This window comes from Schistocerca cancellata, chromosome 2 (genome assembly GCF_023864275.1).
Source record: "Schistocerca cancellata isolate TAMUIC-IGC-003103 chromosome 2, iqSchCanc2.1, whole genome shotgun sequence".
Taxonomy (NCBI): Eukaryota; Metazoa; Arthropoda; class Insecta; order Orthoptera; family Acrididae; genus Schistocerca; species Schistocerca cancellata.
The window spans coordinates 1,148,824,252-1,148,847,193 of NC_064627.1; the positions used below are offsets into that span (position 1 = coordinate 1,148,824,252).

The 22,942-nt window shown below is 41.9% G+C and overlaps 1 protein-coding gene across 1 annotated transcript in view; it reads right to left on the bottom strand.

Moving 5' to 3' along the window:
- Positions 1 to 22,942, bottom strand: part of LOC126161283 (ATP-binding cassette sub-family C member 4-like) — a 260,323-nt gene that overhangs the window by 146,115 nt on the left and 91,266 nt on the right. Inside the window, exons 2-3 of the mRNA XM_049917023.1 lie at positions 5,888 to 5,998; positions 3,185 to 3,322 (exon numbers count right to left, since the gene is read on the bottom strand). Coding sequence (XP_049772980.1) covers positions 3,185 to 3,322; positions 5,888 to 5,998 — 249 coding nt within the window. The remainder of the gene's footprint in view (positions 1 to 3,184; positions 3,323 to 5,887; positions 5,999 to 22,942) is intronic.

The following is a 22,942-nucleotide window of genomic DNA, read 5'->3' on the forward strand; positions in this document are numbered from 1 at the left end:
ACCAAATACAGGGAGACTGTGAACTTTATGATATTTACAAACCACAAACCCATCACATACACCTTGCAGCAGACAATCAGATACTCCTCAGCGAGCCAGTTCCACCAGCTGGAACGTAAGTCTCAGTTCAGCAAGTTTGGCGTATTTCGGGACTGGACAATACTGTCGCTGACTGTCCGTCACGATTATTGGTTGCATCAATTTTGTCTCTGTCACTGCAGCCAACAGGTCGATATGGAGCTAGACTTACTGCCACAATCCGGACACTGGATTCTTGGTATAGACATGAAATTATTCTGCGACACAATCGGCAAGCCACAATCTTTCCTATCAACCACTTTCTGCTGGCAGCACTTTGATAGCACCCACAACCTGTGCCACCGTAGTGTTAATGCTACTATCCAGGTTCGTTACCCATCAGTTTGTGTGAGGCCTGGCATCTGCACAAACTCTCGCCGCTGGGCCTACAGTTGTGTTGCTTGTCAGTGTAGTAAGGTCCATGCTTCCATTTGTCATTTGCCTGAGGCTAAAGGAAGGTTTAACCAGGCCATATTTACTGTCAGTCCCCACCCATCTCTAATGGCCAGCAGTATCTTATAACTACCACCAACTGTTGCACATGCTGGCCACAGGAAGCACTAATTCCAGACATCTCAGCTGAAACTGTGGCACAAGCATTTTGGTTCCTCCTCAACATCACAACAGATTGCAGAAGGTAATTTTAATCCCAGCAGACTGTGGTACTCATTGTCACCACACCACCACATACCACCCAGCCAGCAATGGTATTGGTGTAGCAATGGCATCACATACTGAGGATTGCTATACTTTACCAAGACTACTGAACACCCCATCATCCTTCACAGCCTCTGCACAAGTTTCGAGATAAACCTCTGTACTTCAGTGACTGAGCTGGTCTAAGGTGAGCCCCTTTGCATACCCGAGTAATTTGTCAAGTCATCTGCTACCACTTCTCCCTCTAACATACCAGCCTTCCTGGATGGACTGCACTCCCACATTTGCAAGCATCCATCAACCTGGCTCAGCTCTCAGCATGACATCCCATCTTCATTTGTTCACACAGATTTGGATGCTGCCTCACATGTGATTTTCTGCAGTGAAGGCACCACACCTGGTCTCCAAACTACCAACTCCAGTTCTCATAAGACAGTTGGGCAGGTCACCATACTGTCACTGGAGGTTGGCCCTACACCTTCCAACCTATCCCTACCACTACTCAAGCCCCCTCCTCCTCCTCCTCCTCCTCCTCCTCCAGCACCTTCAGATGGTGGTGGTGAGATTGGCACCACCACCACCACCACCACCACCACCACCACCACCACCACCAATTCAAAACTGTGTCACATTCTGTGCAGTGAGTGCACTTGCCAGCTCAGTTTGCCTCCACACTCCACTACCTGTGGGGAAAGGGAGGGGGAAGGGGGAAGGGGGGAGGGGGGAGGGGGAGAGAGGGGAAGGGGGAAGGGGGGAGGGGGAAGGGGGGAGGGGGAAGGGGGGAGGGGGAAGGGGGGAGGGGGAAGGGGGGAGGGGGAAGGGGGGAGGGGGAAGGGGGGAGGGGGAAGGGGGGAGGGGGAAGGGGGGAGGGGGAAGGGGGGAGGGGGAAGGGGGGAGGGGGAAGGGGGGAAGGGGGAGGGGGGAGGGGGGAGGGGGGAGGGGGGAAGGGGGAGGGGGAAGGGGGGAGGGGGAAGGGGGGAGGGGGAAGGGGGGAGGGGGAAGGGGGGAGGGGGAAGGGGGGAGGGGGAAGGGGGAGGGGGGAGGGGGAAGGGGGGAGGGGGAAGGGGGAAGGGGGAAGGGGGGAGGGGGAAGGGGGGAGGGGGAAGGGGGGAGGGGGGAGGGGGAAGGGGGGAGGGGGGAGGGGGAAGGGGGGAGGGGGAGAGGTGCAGCCTTATGTGACTACCAGCTGTGATTAGCAAGTCTAACTAACCACAGCACTGCCATGTGTCAGCCAAGGGCGAACTTACTGTGCGGGCTGCAATGCAGAGCTGGCAACAGCCTTAGCCAACCCGCTAACTTACAGCACCTACCTCAGCACGTTGCTGCTAGTATGCGGACTGGCCAGCTGACATAAAAGCAGAAACACAGAACCTTAATGTCACAATCCGCGAATGTGGCACTCAGTTCCTACTTCAGTGGTCACCTGAGCCTCATCCATACTCCACACTGTGCGATCTCAGTGGTAGCTTGAGTGATGGACTGTCTAGTGCCATCAGTGGTTGCTTGGGCAAAGCAATATCTCAGTGTTACAGTGGTCATCTGAGCAATGGATTATGTGCAGTATGTTCACGGGCTGCTCGTGAGACCGACCATGTTCAGTGAGTAAGTTATTACACCTGTGATAAGTAATGATTGATGATAGTACCACCATTTCCAAAAGTAGTATCTTGTACAAATTGAGATTAACTTAGTGACCTATTACTTCTTATGTCACTGAACATGCCTGTTCTATGTTACACGTAAATTATCCCAATGTGCTCCAAGCTGTCTATCCCTGCAAAGCTACAGAGCATTTGTTGTCTGTTTTGATACGTACATCTGCTTTGGTAGCACAAAAATTCTGCTCATCACTCTTTGGATGTGTGATAAGAAATTATTTAAGAAATGTCACTCCACTTTTAAGTCCTTTTTGAGGACCCAGTAACAATACATTTCACATGTTTTGGGTTAAATATTATGCAGTTTTCATGTGTGTTGTGCATGTAATGATGATGAAATATTCTCTAGTGGAAACTTAGATTGGACACACAACCACGCACACATGTCTGCACAGAATAGTTTCAGATATAGATGGATACCTTGTATGTTAAATATTACATTTCATAAATGCATCCACCAATGAGAATATAATTTCCCCTTTTACATTATTATATGTAATAGTCATTCATATGTACAGTTTATCAGAGGGAATCAGTGCAGTAATCAGACCAGTACACTTCGCCCATCAAGTTCACTGGGAACAAATCTTCAATGTCGTGAGACACAACCACTCATCATATGTGAAAATAATCTAAAACATTGGGTAAGTAGTCCAAATCATTTATGAACGTAAGGACAAATGCTCACACAATTTTCAGTATTTCCAAGGCATATTTGGTTTAAGGTACATATTTAAATGTTGATGCTGCCTGCAATGTTACAAACTATGCAAATTATGTAGCACACTCACCTTAAAATTAAATGATAAAAACCTAACATCAAGCCATGTATTACATACTGGCCAATGAAAGTTTTGAAAATAGCTCTAGTCAGACTTGGTTTTGCGCCATGTTTTGCCTGAACTCTCTTTAATTCATACTTCCAGTTCCTGAAACACAGAAAACTTCCTTTAATGTCACAACAGAAGCAAACACACCCACACACGTTATGTAAACAATTAAGAGCTGTAGCTCTGACAGGTATTACGACCACCACAGAGCACATTAGTTAGTTCCTTATTACTGTGGTTTACCAGGCCTGTTAGGGTATGTAAGAGGTGTGAACAGTGGGTGATCACCGAAAGACGTGCAGATGCCAAATACTCCTGTGACACAGCATTATCAGCATCTGACAAGACTTTGAAAGGGACTTCACTGTAGGTCTCTGGCCATCTGGTCCAATTACGCAATATCCTTATTTGTGGGGCTTTCGAATGTGAGAGTGGTACAATGTCCAGCTGGACGCAATTGTGAGGGCCGGCATACTCGTCAAGGATCTGGTCAACCATGTCTGACGATCACAAAAGACGATTGCACCAAGCACATTGTACCCACTTTAGTTTACATCTGCGACTGGCACATGACAAGTAATGTACTCACATCGGCATTCTGTGTCACCCTGCATCTTTGGTCGAGATTAGCAGCAGCAGCAGACTCGGGAGTTACCGTCCAAAGTGTAGGCTGCCATTAACACAACACAAACTGCTGCATTTGGCACGGTAGCACGACTGACGCGTGGACTGCTGATGACTGGCTTCACATTGTGTTCAGTGACAAACCAAAATTCTGCACTACACTGGATGACCATAATTGGCAGGTAAGGCAGTGACCTGGGGAGGGGACCTATTCTTCCAATGTTTTGTAGAGATACATCAGTGTTACTCCTGACAGCATGGTGTGAGGAGCCTTTGGGTACGACTTCACGTCTCAGCTGGCGATTACTGAGGGAACTCTGACTTCACAAATGTATGTCATTGACAGCCCTCATTTTCATGTGTTCTCTCATGCTACACTATCATGATGCCATTTTCAATGTAAAAATGCTCACTGAGACGTGGTCACATCTCTGTGAACTGTCTGAATAATACTGAGGTATTCACGTGGCCAGCAAGAACCCCCAGATCTGTCCTCTATAGACACTGTGGGAGCACCTAAAATGTCGACTCCACTTCAGCACCAGCATTCAGGATATCGTCAACCAGTTACCACAGCCGTTGGCTAGTCCGCCTTGGGAGAGGCTCCAACAACTTCGTGACACTGTTCCAACTGAAACAGTACTTGCATCCACCAGCCAGAGAGGATACGTCATAATGTTAAGGGGATCATGCTGCAAAGTCATTTGTAAATTTTGACTATTTTATCATCAATGGAATAACATATCATACCATCTCTCTGTGCGTGCGTGCGCGTACTTTTTTGTCAGGCTTTGTATTTGATACTGTGGATGTAGCTCTGGTTACTTTATAATGCATAATCCAGGAGGCAATCTGTGAGAGATAAAATCTTCAGAATGAACTGGAATTTGTACTTCAATGCTACTTATATTTAAAATGACTCACTTCTCCATTATCATGAGGTGATCTTATAACGAGATAGAATGAAATTTTCATGGACGTAAGTGGTAAGGCTAAGTACACATTCCTATCCCTATTCTATTACAGGTATGAATTAAATATATCATGAGCTGACTATAATGAACAACCTGACCTTGCTATGTCCATTGGCACTGAACACTCAAGTTACTTACTTCACAAGAAATCTATGCATTCAAACAAAGTAGAATAGGTCTAAAAATGCATCTTTAGAGTGAAATCAAACAATGGAAATTCCAATCTGGAATATGAACAATGTAAGGAAAAAAACAGACTGCTACTCAACAAAGATGACAATGAGTTACAGACAGGAACAATGAAAAGACAGTTACACATTTAGCTCTCAGCCAAAGCCTTCATCAGGAAAGGAAAACCAGATGCACATGCACACAAGCAAACCTCACGCACACATGAGCGCCATCTCCAGCAGCTAGGACCAGAATCTGCATAGTGAAACAGTTAACATCTCTGTATTACCGTAACTACCTTCTTATAGTGCACTTTTGAGGCATCGTATAAGAACATGCATTATTTTATCTTTAAATTGATGTAAATATAGATCTTAATTTAAGATAAAATAAATACTGCAACAAAGTCACATTCAGTTATTGTTGATCTTCATGTATGAAACTTCCCAGAGGATTACAATTGTCTGCTGAAACCTTTCGCACTTTTCTATGTTCAAGTCGTCCTCTGGTACACAGTTTTAATTCATCAGGAAGTTTCAACACAGCATGTACTCAATTGCAGAGTAAAAGATTCGTTCTGGTCTTCACGTATGTGGAAGTATTAAGCTGAAAATAATTACACATACTATGTGTATCCAGAACAGCATTCCACTTAAGTGCTCTAATAAATAATATTGTCTACATGAGTTCTTGTTTGTATGTATAGTTGTGAAACTAACTTTTCTTTCTGGAATTCATGCATAATGTATTTGTGTATAAGGCATAGTGTTTTAAACAAATCGCACAAAAACTACCATATTATGAATCAGAAACTTCTGGTAACTTCATATACAAACCATTCCAAGAGAGTACCAATAGATGATAAATATAAAAACTTTCTGAAGGCTTAACTTACGCTTCAAGTCTGTCCCCTAAATCTTGTGAATTATCTCTCTTTAAGGCATCGTAGAGGTCATCAATTTCAAGATCCTTCTCAGTTCCTTTCTTAAAGAGGTCTTTTAACCACCTGTGAAAGAAGGGAAAATTAATAATTTCTTACATTCATCATCAAGTATCCTAAGAGAAGGGAGGAGTATAATTTCAATATTTTAAATCAGAAATTCCTCTAATGCAAAATATATATTGATGATAAAGTGTAATCAGCCATAAAGAGGAACAAGTGCTATACTGGTACTAGGTATAATTCTATACAAAAAAAGAAACACTTTTTCGAACGTGAGAAACGAACGAAACAGCCAGTTAACTGGGACTAGTTTAAATTGGAATCAGTCCATGGTGTAATTGACATGTTGCGTGTCTGTATTTTATAAATGACCTGTACTCCATTTATCACAGTGGGTAGAATTTAATAAATTATATCTGGTAGATTTTATGAATGCATTTGATGAGGACAGTTACCTCTAACTACCTAAATAAATCTGGTCATGAATACAAGATTTTTGTGTTACGTCTCAAATATGCAGTACAGTGGAACATCACACAGCAAGCGTAAGTCGTTCCAGAATCTTACTCGTGTAGTGCAAAACACGAGTTAAGCAAAACAATATCTCATATAAATTAATGTAAAATACATTAATGCTTTCCATGCAGAAAAAGTACTAAATGTTTTATCTTATTCATGCGATTTAGTCAAAGAAAATTTTACATACAGCATTACACACTTTATTATTCACGAAACGCAACTAATTCTTTTAGAAAGCTGTCTATAGTCATTTCTTTCTGCTGACACTCCAACACTTGGCAAAAATCTGATACACATTGTCAAATTTGTAGCAAACGTAGCCACTGCTTTATTGGGGTGGTGATTTTCAATGCACGGTGCAACCGATTCCCATGCTTTCAGCATTTCTCTTATTGTGTCAGAAGATTGCTGCTTTGCTTTACCACCTCTGCCTCCACCTCCTCATCTGAAGAACTCTTCTCCACAATGTCCTGCTGTGAAACACACTGCAGCTCTAAGCTATTCAGTGGTCATTTCTTGGCTGTGATCTTCCACAAGTTCATTGACATCATTTTTATCCACTTCTAGTCCAATACTCTTGGCCAAAGCCACAATTCACTGACTACAGACTCCGGAAGTACTGACTCAAATGCTTCAGAGTGACATTCTGCTGCTCCATAGGCTTGAGTAACAGGGCTGCATCCCTTAATGGTCAAGAAACGTGTACGTGTGATGCAGCAAGGAAGACCGACAGTATCAAAAAGGAAAACCTATCATATATTACAATTATTGGACTCTTACAGGACGAATTAAAAAAACTGTACGAGAAATATGAATTAAATCCACACAAGTCGGAGCAATGGCATGGTAAAATAAAAACCAAAGATGTGAAAATCTGTGCTTCATCCTCCGAAAATGATCTGTTGTTAATTATTGCTGAGCTACGAGAGGACCCAAAAATTCTGAGTGATGAAAACAGAAGACTCAAGCTTAAATTGGAAGAGATTGATCACCAGGTATGTCTTAATATCCCCAAACCTATGGAAGGATTGCCAGAAAGTGAAGCTACGACTAAAACGGCTCATAACAGGCCTAGCAGTAGATGGGTAACCGTAAAATCGAAGGGGGGCGCTTACAAACATATTAACAATAAACATAGGCAGGACTGTGTGTTACCATTAAATAACAAACATAATTCTCTTCAAAACACAGATGACATAGAAACTGTATCAGCACACTCATCTGATAAAATGGTGCAGGACTCAAAACTTAGCGAACAGCCAAGGAAGGTATAAGAAAAAACGTAAAATCAAGATTTATTCAGACAGTTACGCCAGAGGATTAGCAGCTATGTCAACAGAAAGCGGACCTCGTGTGATTAATTAGTTTGAAATAGAAGGTACTGTTAAATCAGGAGCTGGTTTATGAGATGTTTCAACATCAATCAAGAAAGAAAGCACAGTCCTCGCGGACAGAGACTTTGTAGTGGTAATGGCCGGAGCAAACGACGTCAGCAGAAACGAAAGGAAGTTTGCTACTTCGACACTGAAGAAGACTCTCGGAATGTTAACCCACACCAACGTGATTGTTGTTAATGTGCCACATTGACATGATTTGCCCCAGTGGTCATGTGTGAATAAGGAAGTGGAGCAGACAAACAAGGAGTACAAAGCTATCTGTAAACACTTTAAGAATGTTTCCCTAATTAACACCAGTAGTTGTAGCAGAGAATGGCATACCAAGCATGGTCAACATTTCAGTTATCTAGGTAAACGTGTTTTAAGTGATACAATTATCGGAATAGTATTGGATAAGCTAGAGAAGGAAAAAAGACCAGTAATGTGTTTGGATTATGTTTCAACTGAGATGACAAAAAACTTGTATGCATAGACCAGGTTGGGTGTTCTAGTAACATAAGGACACAACCTGGGCAACTTTCATGCAGTAACAGTAGGTCATGTCAACTAAGAGAATACGCAAAAAAAGAAATGCCTAAAGTAGAGTTTAAAATATGCTACCTCAATATTCAGGGCATGGCAGATAAAAACTTAATTGTCAACGAATTTTCAAATGAAAATGTGATAGATATTCTATGTTTAAGTGAGCATTGGTGTAAAGAGGATGAGCTTGGGTACAAAGTATTGGATGATTACACACTACTTAGTTGCTATTGCAGAAAACAGCACTTACGTGGTGGGGTAGCAATATATGCAAAAACACCTCTTGCACCAAACTGTGGTAGGATAGATCTCAATACCCTTTGTGATGAAATGCATTTTGAAATGTCAGGTCTAGTAATTGAGAGCCTTAAGCTAATAGTAGTAGTAGTGTACAGGCCACCTAGTGGTGACCCCCATATCTTTCTGGAGAAACTTGAGGAACTCTTAATGTACATATGTATACCGAAATGGAAAAAATACAATGTTGTCATTGGAGGGGATATCAATTCAAGTTTTGATGTCCTGCAGGACAGAAAAACTGTGACAGAGCTCAAAAATTTGCTTCAACAATTTAACATGTACTATGTTAACTGCAAACCTACCAGAGGCTCATCCTGTCTAGACAATATATTTACAAATATGAAGAGAACTTGTATGTCCACTGATGTAATTAGTTTCCCTTTCTCAAACCATGATGCAGTATATCTTAGTCTTAATAATGTAACTTCAGACTGCACCAAACCAGAATCTAAAACTGTGATTACTAGACCAGTGAACAGAGAGAGGATGGATAGGTTTAGACATGCCCTCACTTATTTCAGTTGGGACATATGTTTTATTAGGCTTCAACACTGTTCAGCTGATATTGTATTCACAAAGTTTTTCTCCATCTTTTTAAATGTATTTGAAAATAGCATCTCTGAAAAAATGTACAGTGAATATTAGTAGTAATTACAAGAAAAGGAAAACGAAGGAATGGTATATTCCACAGTTAGGGCAACTGAAAAATACTGTTATGCTGTATTCTAGTCTGTACAAAACCAGTAAATCAGAACTGTATAAAGACCTGTATGCTAAAGCTAAATGCAAGTACAGGAAGGCAATAAATCAAGCAAAGGAACTGCATAACATAGTAAACATTGAAAATCTAACAATAAATGCAAGAAGGCCGGGAGTGTAATAAACTCCATGGCACACACTAAACACAAAGAGGAAATTGCCATTACCCCAGAAGAATTTAATAAATATTGCATTCAGTCCATTGAAGAAATTAGTAGTTCAATAATCAAACCACCTGAAAATTCGCTTAGTATTATGGACAGCTGCTTTGAAAAGCTTCCCCCAAGCACCTTCACTTTCACAGAAGTGAGCCCAAATAATATCCTAAAAATAGTGAAAAATTTCAAACCTTCAGTTAGTGTTGATTACTATGATAGGTCTTGTAATTTGTTGAAAGATGTTATTGATTGTGTGATTTATGCTTTAACCTTTTGTGTTAACAAATGCCTAGTTGAAAGTAAGTTCCCCGACATACTAAAAATTTCTAGAGTTGTGCCCATATACAAAAAAGGGGAAAAGAACTGTCCCACTAGTTACAGACCTATATCCATGACCCCAGTTTTTTCAAAAATTTTAGAAACGATTATGTATGAGCAAGTTAGTGCCTACTTGGGTAAACTAAATATAATTAGTGATAAACAGTTTGGATTTAGGAAAGGTAAATCCACAACAGATGCAATGGACTCCCTTGTAAAATTAGTCCTAGATGTGTTCGAGGCTAGGGACTATGCCCAGGCTACATTTTGTGACCTGAGCAGAGCCTTTGACTGTGTAGAGCATGACACTGTGCTGAATAAGCTAATTTACTATGATTTTGATGACAACAGTATAAATATGTTCAGGTCTTTTCTAGAGAACCGTCAACAACTTGTGTGCATTGGTAGGGAGAAATCAAGTTTGGTTAATGTTAGGTACAGAGTGCCTCAAGGGTCAGTGCTAGGACCTTTCCTGTTTATACTAATGATTAATGACCTGCCCTTATTCATAAAATCTCATACAATATTGTATGCTGATGACAACTTTTCTACATAAAAGCTCTGATCTAGGTACACTGAAAACACTGACCGAAAATACCCTTGCTCAGTCCTCATTATGGTTCAAAGCTAATGGCTTCTTGCTAAATGAAAACAAAACCCAGACACTTTACTTTAGCCTCAGAGAGATTCCTAACTACCAGGAATTAGAAACTGTTAAATTTTATGGTGTTACTATTGACAATAAATTGATGTGGGAACCACCCCAGATAGCACAGTAAGCCGGTTTCAAACTTGTTTCCAGCTGTAAAGTTCAAGTATATAAGCTTGATCAAAGCTGGAATATTCAAGCCTGTTAGCTGGATTCAAGCTTGAAACAAACATCAAAGTTGGCAGAGTTCAAGCTATATTTCAAGCTTGACTTATCAAGCTTGGCTCCAGCTGTATCTACATACGTGGAATACAGCCTTGTATTTACAGCTTGTTTTAAGCTATATAAATATTAATCTGAATTTATTGAACCTAATTAATTACGTTACGTAATATTTAACATTTGTAACATTAACGTACCGAACTGTTTTCTAGTATAAAACAAACTTTTCAACAAACCACAACCAATAACGCGCGTCACAAAGGTAAAATGGCCGTAAACATAGCATGGCTCAGAAAAGTAAATAAAATAAGATAAAACAGAACTGGAGACAGCCACATTCAAACCAAACTCCGCGCCGTCATGACGTCACACACGACAACACCCTTACGTCACGGCTTCTAAACGATTGTGGCGCTTCCCGTGGACGTCTATGGAAGCTATGCTGCGCGCGCATCTGCTGTACAGCCTTCCAGGGAAATTACAGTTTATTTCAAGCTTGGGAAAATTATTTTAATTCAAGCTAAATTTTTACAGCTTGATGTAAACTGTGTAACAGGTTGATTTTTCAATCTTGAATTTTCAACTGAACCTAAACTCAATATCCACCTTGAAATAAGCTTGAGTGCTAGCTGGGACACATTAAAAATATATTGGCTAGGCTTTCAAGAGAAATTTAAAAAGATATGTTCCCAATGACTATGTGAGATCAGCATAGTTTGCCTTCTTCCAAAGCATCATCTCTTATGGAATTTTATTGTGGGGTAGTAGCTGTCATGTAAATGACATTTTACTCTTACAGAAGAAAGTAACAGGAATAATAACGGATTCTGATAAAACAGAACATTGTAAACCTCTTGCAGTGTCTTACAGTAGTAAACTTATTCATCTACAATGTTTTAATGTACATTAGAAACAATGTGTCTAATTTTGTGTTGAGAAGTGATAGCCATAATACTAGAAACAGAACATCTGTAGACGTACCATATCATTGATTATCAAAATCGCGTAACTCTTACCTAGTTCTTTGACTAAGGATGTTTAATAGACTAAGTGCTGACTTCAAAGAACTGCCTGTAAATATCTTTAAAGCTAAATTATACAAGCTACTAGTGAACAATCCATTTTACTCCATCGGTGAATTCTTTGAAGATGAAAATACTGTATTCTAACGTGTACCTATTTTATGTAAACCAATTTACTTCGACATAGTAGTTTATGTAGAAATATATGCTCTTGACTGTCTATTGCTGTAATCAGCTGAACGACAATAGAATTATTATTCCAGAATGAGATTTTCACTCTGCAGCGGAGGCGGTGGCAGATTAAAACTGTGTGCCCGACCGAGACTCGAACTCGGGACCTTTGCCTTTCGCGGGCAAGTGCTCTACCATCTGAGTTACCGAAGCACGACTCACGCCTGGTACTCACAGCTTTACTTCTGCCAGTACCTCGTCTCCTACCTTCGAAACTTTACAGAAGCTCTCCTGCGAACCTTGCAGAACTAGCACTCCTGAAAGAAAGGATATTGCGGAGACATGGCTTAGCCACAGCCTGGGGGATGTTTCCAGAATGAGATTTTCACTCTGCAGCGGAGTGTGTGCTGATATGAAACCAGGCGTGAGTCGTGCTTCGGTAGCTCAGATGGTAGAGCACTTGCCCGGGAAATGCAAAGGTCCCGAGTTCGGGTCTCGGTCGGGCACACAGTTTTAATCTGCCAGGAAGTTCCAGAATTATTATTATTATTATTATTATTATTATTATAGTGGTGTTGGGAGGCAGAAATTGGATCTTGATGAATTGATTTTTCAAGAAGTTGCTCTTTTAGGTCTGGATAATGGGCATAAGTGTTATCCAAATAAGCAAGATACAGAGTTACAGAGTCATCTGTAGCAAATATTTTTTCACCGAAAGACCAAACACTTAATTCATCCAATCACAAAGAACATCACACGTCAACCAAGCCTTGTTGTTGGACCTCCACATCACACTTAACCTGCTCTTCTGGACTTTACACTTCTCGAAGGTTCGCGGCGTTTCTGAATGATAAACAAGCAGCGGTTTAATTTCCTAATTGCTGCTTCGATTGGTATAGAATAGTAATGTGAGACAGTCTTTCATTGACTTGTGACCGAGCAATGCATTCTCCTCTGCTGTTCAGCATCTTTTTTCCAGAATAGACCTGTTCCGTCACATTTAAAACTTGTTGCGCCATATAACTCTCAGAATCTACTACCATCTTGAAGTTGCTGATTACGTTCTCTGCTGCCTTTGTATTGGAGCTGGCAGCTTTGCGGCACCTCACAACACTGACTGCAGGTTCCTCTCTTAAACTTGTCGAACCACCCACAGCTTCCCTTAAGCACTTCCTCAGCCGCTGATGATCCTGGCGTCTTCTTAACGAGATCGGCGAAAATCCTCCTCACGAATGATGTTCTTGTTAATAGTGTCGCCTTGCAATTGCTTTTCATTTATCCATGTAAGGAGCAACCGTTCGACACCGTCCAGAATACGAAACCGTTGTTTAGATACTCTTGTCACACTCTTTGAAACATATGTCTCCTTAATCTTGTCCTTGTTCTTGAGTTAATGTAACCAGATTTTATGTGCGTGCTACATTAGCAACGCTCACGCCAAGTTCGCGTTTTTCCAATGATTTTATGTTTCATTTCTAAGGTCATTTTCTCTCTCTTTTGGTCTTCTTATATTTTATTTTCGGCACATTTCTATGGAGGCTATTAAAATTTTCACATAAAGAAACACTGTGTGAACACAAGCAGAACTAAGATGTAGCAGGAACAGCTAAAAACCCGAACTGCAGTACGTACTAAACACATTGTTCACATGCTGTTACCAACAATGAAAGGTACTCATATTGTTGAACGCCCCCCCCCCCCCCCAAAACGCTCGAGTGGCTGGTGACGTCACACTAAATCTTACTCTCATGCGAAACATTGCTCGTTAAGCGAGTCACTTTTTACAATTTGTTTTGCTCGTTACGCGAATTGCGCGTGACGGGAGGATCTCGTTTAGCGAGGTTCCACTGCATTCCTTGGCAACTTACTCAGGCCCCAGAAGGTATCTGATTGGGAACCAAGGGTATTGATGGAGCAGGGATTTTAAATTTAAATTACGATTTCATTACACATTCAGAATCCGTAACATTATAGCCAGCCTGTGCACTCTGAGGCCATTTGGCTACCAGACAGCTGTGTGCGAAGTTTTCAGTTTTCTAATATGTTAAAAGCTCTTGCTTGTAGGTATCTTCCCTTACATTATTGAAGTCTGTCGTTTAGTGACAATTCTGCTAGGAAAGCTTAAGCAGGATTTTAAACTAGAAAAATTCTTGTCTTGAGGAGGATGATTTAGTATCAGGTCGATTATTGAACTTTTGTTCAATCATTAACACAGATGAGGCAAATCCTTTTTTTCTATTCCCAATGATCCCTGTAAGTAACACTTTAGTCCTTGTTTGCTGATAAGTGGGGAGCGGTTTTCATCAAATGGTGGCCACTAGCATATTCATACTCATTGTGCCCACACTCATGTAGGTGAGTTGTACAAGTATGCACACTAAATAAAATAACTTGGAGGAACAGTTTATTTACCTACAAAATCTACAGAATGGATAAATTTTGAGAGCGTTGCCAATTTGACATTATTATACTTACTCCAGTTCGTGACAACACGGTGTCTAGAATTTCCCCCTGTAAACTGCATGAACATATGCAGCTTCAGGCAATACCGGTATGCTATCATATCCATGCAGTACATGTGTAATACTGTACTGGAATTATTTTCATGCTAATTCGGCGATGTTCCAATATTCCTTGTCACTGGACGACACAGTGATAGTAATTTGATTCTGGAAGTTAGTATTTAGTCAGCAGTGAACCACATTATGTTACGATAATGCCCCAATTTAACAGTTAATAAATACATAGAATGAAATTTGAATCATCGGGAAAAAAAGACTAAGACGTTTTATTGCACTACATTAATGGAAGTTTCACCCACTATCTCCCAGCAAAAAAGCAACCTTGGGGTAGAAGCGGAGCGAGAGGGAACAAGCCACACTTTTGTCTCTTAGTGTTCGCACTACAGAGGGTCTCAAAAAGAAAGTTTATATCTCACGTGTCAAAATAGAGGTTAATGTATATCTAAAAAATCTATTTATTACCGAAATAAAAAGTTTAGGAATTTACTTCTTAAAAATAATGGCATTTCAATGCAATCGAGAAAGTCCATGGCACTCTTAAACAATGAAAAAATTTTGCTTGACGGTTCGGCACGTAGACAATAGGAAGGCTGCAACTTTGCAATGGATATTTTCTTTCAATTGCTCTGGAGAAGCCATATTATTGATGTACACTTTAGATTTGACATATCCCTATACGAAAAAATTGATGGCTCTTAAATCTCGACAGCTTGGGGGGTTAATTCATGTCAACCCTCCATGATATCAACTTCCCAGTGGAAATGTCACGGATTCTCAGTATACACGCACTGGACGTGTGCCCTGTGGTTCCGTCTTGCTGAACCCATGTTCTTCAGTTACACCAGGGAAGTTTCACTATTAAGGCACCAACATCTTCACACAACGTTTGAAATTTACTGTAACTACTCTCGTCCTCGAGAAAGTACGGGCCAACTATTCCTCGTGCCGACATCGCTGCCCGTGCAATAACTTTTGGCGAATGAAGAGGTTTTTCATGGTTTTGTTTAGGATTCGTTGCACTCCAGTAGTGGCAATATTGCTTACTGATGTGACCCTTCAGGTGAAAATGTGCCTCTTCAGGAAACAAGATCTTAAATGACGAGCAGTCAGTCACATCATTAACGAGCTGCAGCCTATGTCTGACATCTTGAGGCTTTACTCCCTGCACAAACTGGATTTTGTAAGGGTACAGTTTAAGGTATTTTTGCACAATTCGGTGCAGTGATTATCTAGGCACACTTAAAGCAGTGGCTTGCTTAAGAATGGAGAGGCTAGGATCGTCATTAACAGACTCCGAGGATTTGCTCGTTCTCTATAGTCTTGATTTCGGTTTGACTCTCTTCAAAGATTTTGACCCATTTCCAGATACGGGGAACACTTCGAGCATAATTTGTATTATGCAGTTCACGATCACCGCAAAATTTCCTCCTTGCTACAGTCGCCGAGTCACCCTTTTTGTAAACTTCTCGCACACACACACACACACACACACACACACACACACACACACACACCACGCGCTGTCCCCTCCCGTGAAGACATCAATCTCTACTGAATTTCTAAAGCCAAAGGCCAAGCAAGTGGTGAAGGTACACCCCACTTCCCCTCGCCACAAGGAAAAACAAAAAAAACTTACTTTCTACCGATTTGGTGCGCATGCAGATCGTTTGATTTGTATACGAGAGCGTTGCGGTCCGCACCGTACTGAAACCGAGTAAACGTGAAGCGATGGCTGCTCACTACTGTGGCTCGAATTGGACGTTTTTACGAAACTTAAATGGTTCAAAATTTTTAGAAAAGGGAACATCCAGTCAAAAAAGTTGTGATAAAGTTTTAGTTAAAAATTAAAAGGCCACATGAGAAAGCTGTGAACTGCCATTGTTTTTAGGTTCAGAGGACAATGAAGATATTTTGTTTTGTAAATATCGTTTTTTCCTTGCAGCAACTTTATTCAACTTCTTCATTCTTCTCCCCTCTGACTGACCTAACAAACCAACTTCACTTCCAACAGAAACAGCCGTTATGGGACACACTGCACGAGTTTCTGTGTTTGTATCAGTGCTGGAATTTTCATTCATGTTTTCAATCTAAAAGTAACACATAAGTGTTACTTTAAAAGATGACAGTAGGCTTCATTAAAATTTAGTTTATACAAACTGTGAGTTAGGCCCAGACCTTTAAGTTCACTATAAAAGAATATGTAGTATGAAATATATTCGTTTAATACATGAGGATTGATACGTGTCATAAGGAAGATGGGATTTCAGTTTGCCTGTTATGCAAATGCTTGAGTAAAAGGTCTTTTTCATTATTTTCTTCCAGGAGTAAATACAACAATAAATCGCAATCACTCATTTCGAGAAATGTGCGTCTGCTTACACGAACTACTCAGGACTGACAGTTTCAACCTACTAGCATGTGGTTCGCTCAGGCAGCGAGTTCGGCGCCAACGCGTTCAAATAAAATAGTGAAACTCCTATTTTCTCTATGTTGTTGTGAGATGTGGCTTTCCTTCTAACTTTAAATTAACAATTTCGATGTGGGCGTTACATTTAGTGTACAGCAATCTATCACTGGAAATGAACCAAACTCACAGCAGCCAGAAACCACATTTTTCACTGCTAACTCTTCAAATTTTACGGTACGGAGTACTTTGGATTTAAGTATCACACTATGAGCAATATCGAACAAATTGACTTCATCTTCAAGGTGTAATATAAAACTGTAAGGCACGAAAGAAATCATTTGTGCACGTCAATTAGTTTTTTCAGAAACAAATGAGAGGTATTATGTAGTGAAGAAAATGCGCAAATCCGAAACAAGTCGTTTTTAATGTTGTAAAAGAAAAGGAGAACCTCTGCCAAAACGTTAATTCCAGAAAATGATGTAGCTTTGCTTCATTTGCATAACAGTATATTTTACAGTATGACTTCTCCTTATTAACAGCAAGAAAATCGGCAAATCAGTTCTCTCATGTAGTACTGCCATCAGCCGCTTCGAGCGAACCGCTCGTTACATTCCTGTCTCGCCTTTTCTTTTACTACTGTTCAGTATAACAACGGCACGGCTTAAAGTATTAACATGTATTTCTAATTTTTACTTTACATACAACAAATGTTTATTTGTAGGTAAACACAGCAGCTAAACTGCGCAATTAATCAAATATAAGAAACTTTATCCGTGTACTTTTGCCTCTAACTACTGTTTACTCTGTTTCAATATAGCAGACTTCGCGCGTGCGCACTAAATTTTAGCGCGTGGATTGCAGCCGTGTTTCCTCTCTGTGCACTCCCTAATCTGTGCTCTAAATTTAAAAAAGTACACTGGCTTACATAACGGCTACAGTACACACAGGTAATGCTTTGTTGAAGTTATCACTGAAAATTTGAAACAGCAAAAAAGAAACCGAACGATGGAGGAGAAATTCCGTCATACCAACAACAAAAAATCAGATAAAAACGCTATACAAATACACTTCTCAAAGTGGGAAACAGAAATAACTTTAAAATCTACTGCATTTCCCATAGCGCTCAGCAATGCTGAGTCTACGAGCTAGTAATAAATGTGAAGTCAATTCTCTCAGATTCCAGTACGGTGCGGACACCAGTAGCTACAAACGAAAAAAATTTAACGAGCGCGGTTCGGATCCGCGCCGTAGATTTTTCGTGAAGACATCGGAGAAAATCACAAGTGTTTGTATTCATATACAATTCAGTTATCACCCTGTCTAATACAATGGTTCCACAGTGGTATAATGGTTACAGAATAGAAAAATCCAATTTTTGACTGTCGCTGGTCACTGTGTGCCTATGGGACAGCTGTCATCGTTTTGCATCTTTTTCCTTTTTCTTTCCAGTTGCATTCGCATTCGCTTGGCACTGGACTTTTAGGCTTTTTGGATTCCGTACGACGCGAGCTTTTCTCTGACTTACGTCTTCTGTCGTTCTGAGCGTATTTACTACGTATTTTGTACTCACCGAGAGCTGGGGCGAAACACTTTCACGAGACTGACTACCATCCACTGAATGCAGGGGGTGTCTAAATTCCTCCGTGTACCAGCTGTGCAGTTGGCCGCCGGGCTGACGTCACAGGGAAGCTTGCGTCGCTTGTGAGAAACACTTCATTGTGAACTTCGGCTACTATGCTATGAAAGAAAACTTACAAACCGACAGGTGGCATGGCAGATTCAAATAAGCGAGTGCAATAATACCAGCTACAATAATGTTAAAAGCATAACGTCTGAAAGAAACCACTATGGTTAATGGAACGAAGTTGTGTTCATTCAGGCTTTCAACAAAATGCTCCTCTTTCTCCTCTAAAATGCAGTCTCATTTCGAAAGTTTCAACTTTTTCCATCACACTAAGGACACATTGGTTCCACTCTTCTGCAGTGTTCTTACTGCCAATTTTATAATAGTTCTTTAACTTTCGAAATTTTGTATGTACTATTTTTTGCTGCAACAGTCTTTGCTTCTGAGCCCAACTAACTATGGCATTTGATTTGCGGTGGTACGGAGGAATTCATAGAACGGATTTTCCCTGCATTTTTAGCCATTTCATCTACTGCTTATTTGTTGTGTGCAACTGTTTTCTTTAACGATTTCTACTAGTTCTTTCTTAAACATGCTATCTTCAAAAGCGATATTTTTAGATTTTTAGCCACTCTACTGTATCTTGCTTATTGGAATTCGCCTTCGAAACTTTCTTTTCGATGAGAATGATAAGGCGCTTTATTAATAATAACTGCGTTTCATCGAAGCCGAGAAAGAACATTTTGAACTCCTCCTCACACGTATTGCCGTACATCTTCTCATGATAATCGCCACTCTCCTTGGATTCTAAAATCCACAGCCAGCCTTCCACGAAACCTGCTCTTGCTCCCAGTGTATCTTAACAATTAGGCGTTTACCTATACCCGGGGCCCCTTGTTTCAGATGGATAATCCGAAGAGGAGCGCTTGTTTCAAGAACTTTATGGTGTTATCTACGCAGAAATTGCTTCGGGGATGTTCTGCATTCCGCCATGGCTCGTCAAAATAATAAATGAGCGTTCCTTCATATCAACAATTTAATGGTTCGTAGATAACGCTGACTCCATTAAACGGTGACATCCATGTCTATTAGCAATGTATTACGTCCACGCCGAACATATTTCAAATTTATTTCTCTCAATAATTTGTAGCTTTCTGAAAATTGCCCAAATCTGGATCTTCGTTCACGGCAGCAAGCACTTTGTCAACTGTTGGCAATTCGTTACGAAATAAAATTCATGTACCTTCCTTCGTATCGTGTTTCTGTAGAAGTCATCAAAACTTTCTGAAAGCTTCTGAGGTGGTTTACCTTTCTTGGGAGACTACAGAGATTGTGCAGCCGAGTACGCACCGATTACACCATACACTAAATAGCAACCAACACCCGCTGATCCAGCTGTTTTCAAAACAGTATCAATCATTGACCAAAACACTATCAGTCATTGAATACTTTGAACACAACAGCTTCATTTAACACACAGAACTTCACGATTCCTTCTTTGATCGCTTCCTGGTGGACTCCGAACCCAGATGGTTTTGTTTTAGGGGCCAAAAACAACTAGGGTCATACGCGCCCATGTCAAAACTATAGAACACGAAAAGAGGAGTAAAACAGGACTACACGCCAATCCCAGTCGACCGAAGAGAAGACAGCTAAAAACACGGACATGGAGAAAGGTAGCTAAAATACACCAAAGAGAAACGGAGGTCCAGAACTAAAAACTAAATGTCCTTCGCCATATTGCTACGACGGATAAAAAGTAAAAGGCGGTCGACAGCCCGCGCATAGTTCGCTAAAACGGCCGATAACTCAAATGACAAACACAAACGTGGAGGTAAGCGATTTATATATATTTATATATATATATATTCCGTCAGGAAATGGCGGACAGTTAAAAGTTGGGCGCAATGTGCACAAAGCGGTAGGGGAGCACCAGTTACACGCCGATAGCTAAAGAGAGAGTGCCCAACAAGCAGCCTAGTTGAAATTATATCCTCGCGGCGAGACGGCCGAGAGGAGGTCGTCCAAGCCGCTGGATAGCCCGGAGCTTGTTGCCATGAAAGGAGGACCAGTGGTGATGGCACAGTGACCTGCTGACACACGGCAACACAGATCATCTGAGAGAACATTGAGAGGTGGCATGAGCCCCCTCTCATATTTCTATCTTTTGATTCTCCTCTCTAATTGCATGCGGTGGAAAGTCGCTATTCCTTCACACGCGGACTTCCCACGCAGCGTCTCTCGTCACCCGGGTGGTCCGGTGACAGGCGGGCTCTGCTGATCTGGAAAGCGTTAAGCCGACGGGTGTGAGGAAGTCGAGTGAATGCTTTGCAGACGCCGACATTGTCAAGAGGCACGCCCGCAGGGCCTGAAGTAGCGGCTGGGCTAGAGGTTCCGTTACTTCGCAGAAACTTAGCGAAAACACTTTCTGGCGGGCTACCAGCGAGGCGTGGGAATGACTTGTGTACCCAGGCAGCTGTGGCGGGAAAATTCCCGCGCTTTCTGCAAAATAGTAACTGTGATTGGCTTGCTCAGGGCATAGCTCCGTGACGTAGCAAGATCGGCGCAGAAATTGGCGCCAAGAATCTGCATTGGTGGAATGGTAGTGTTCCGGCAATGGAGCGGAATTTTCCGCCGGTTTTCGAGTTGCTGATCGGAACGTTTAACCACGGCCACTGTCGTGGGGGGCGGGAATGTTCTGTGTTCGGTTTTGTACGGGTGCTCTTGTGGGTAGTCGGCTCTCGCCTTTCGGTCGAGGACGTCGAAGCAACCAGCCAACGGCTCCGGTACGCCAGATCGTGTCCTGGCAGTCAAGAAGACAGTTTAGTAATGTATGTCCGCAGCACCGGCAGACAGGGATTTTCCTAGGTGATAATCAGAGCTCAGCAGAGCGCGCCTGTTCGTCTTTTTTCTAACTTTGTTCTGTCTTGGGTAGCAGCAATTATTGTTGGGTTGGCTATGTGTTTTCTCTAAGATTTGAGTTGCAAGGAATTGACTGCACATACCACTTCGTCATAATCCTCACAATCTAGTTTAGGGACAACTTCACATTCACAGCGTTTGAGTATCCAATTTGAGCCAATTTGATGTATTGTAAATGTTTCATGTGTTTTGTTTATTATTTTGTGTTTAGTCTTAATAAATAATTGTTATTTTGGACAGAACTTTCATTCAGTTTATCAGTAGAGCAACCCCATCATTCCTCACTATGTTAATGAAACCTTCGTTTATTTAACTTATTTATCAAATTAAATTATTGCAGGTGCCAAACTCTCTTCTACTCCACTGGCAGTGTTGATTAGAGTCAGTTCGCGTATTTTTTTTTATCCTTGTGCAACAGCAAAAGTTGGAGTTAGAATAGGGGGGGTCTTAGAGCATCATGTACATATGTAGATTCTAGAAGAATTGAGTGTTAAATACACTGCTAGCCCCGGCACCTCGCAACATAAGAACTTGGAGGCTGAGGTACGAGGACTGCAGCCTTGGCAGAAGCGTCAGCAGGCTCGTTACTGTCACACCGTCATGACCAGGGACGCACGTGAACGTCACAGGGGCTCCATCAAGAGTGAGCGAGTGACAGCTTTCCTTGACCAGTTGCAATAAGGGACGGACGGTGTGCGGCGCACACAGGCTTTGAAGGGCACAGAGTCTGAGCAGACGACGCAATTTAAAAGCCTGTGTCGCCGGAAGTACTGGGTGGCCTGATACAGTGCGAAGAGCTCAGCTGCAAATACTGAGCAGTGTTCCGGAAGCCGATACTGGGAAACGTCGGCACGTTGGCACACGCGACACCCCGATCAATCCGAGGGCCTTCAGTGTACAAACGGTAGTGTCGCGAAATTCCGTGGGAAGGTCGTGAAACTGAAGGAGATAGAGTGAGGCTGGTGTAGTGTCCTTAGGAAGCGACTGAAGGCTAGGGTGAACACGGGCCGCCGCCACGAAGCCGAGGTGGTGAAGCGTTCACACCCACCGGGAAAGTTGCAGGTAGCGTGAAGTTAAGCTGCCTTAGCAAGAGCCGAAAGCGAACTCCAGGAGGTAACAGAAGAGGGACGATCAAAGGAGTCACCGAAGGAGGCGGCATAGGAGGGGTGGCCACGCATGGTAGACAAACGGTATGCATGTCTGCTGCGGAGAAAGTCACGGCCCTAGTTCTGCGGTAGTCCGGCAGCTACTGCATACAGACTAAACCGGGCTAGCGCAAAAGGCGCCAGTGGCCAAACGGATGCCACGATGGTGGATAGTGTTGAGACGCTGTAAGAGGGACGGACGGACGTGAAAATGCATAAACGAAACACCCACAGTCTAGTTTCGATCAGACAAGGGACCGGTACAAACGGAGGAAGGTCGTTCGATCTGCTACCCCAGGAAGTACCATTGAGGACTGTAGGACACTGAGGCACCACATACAGCGGACTGC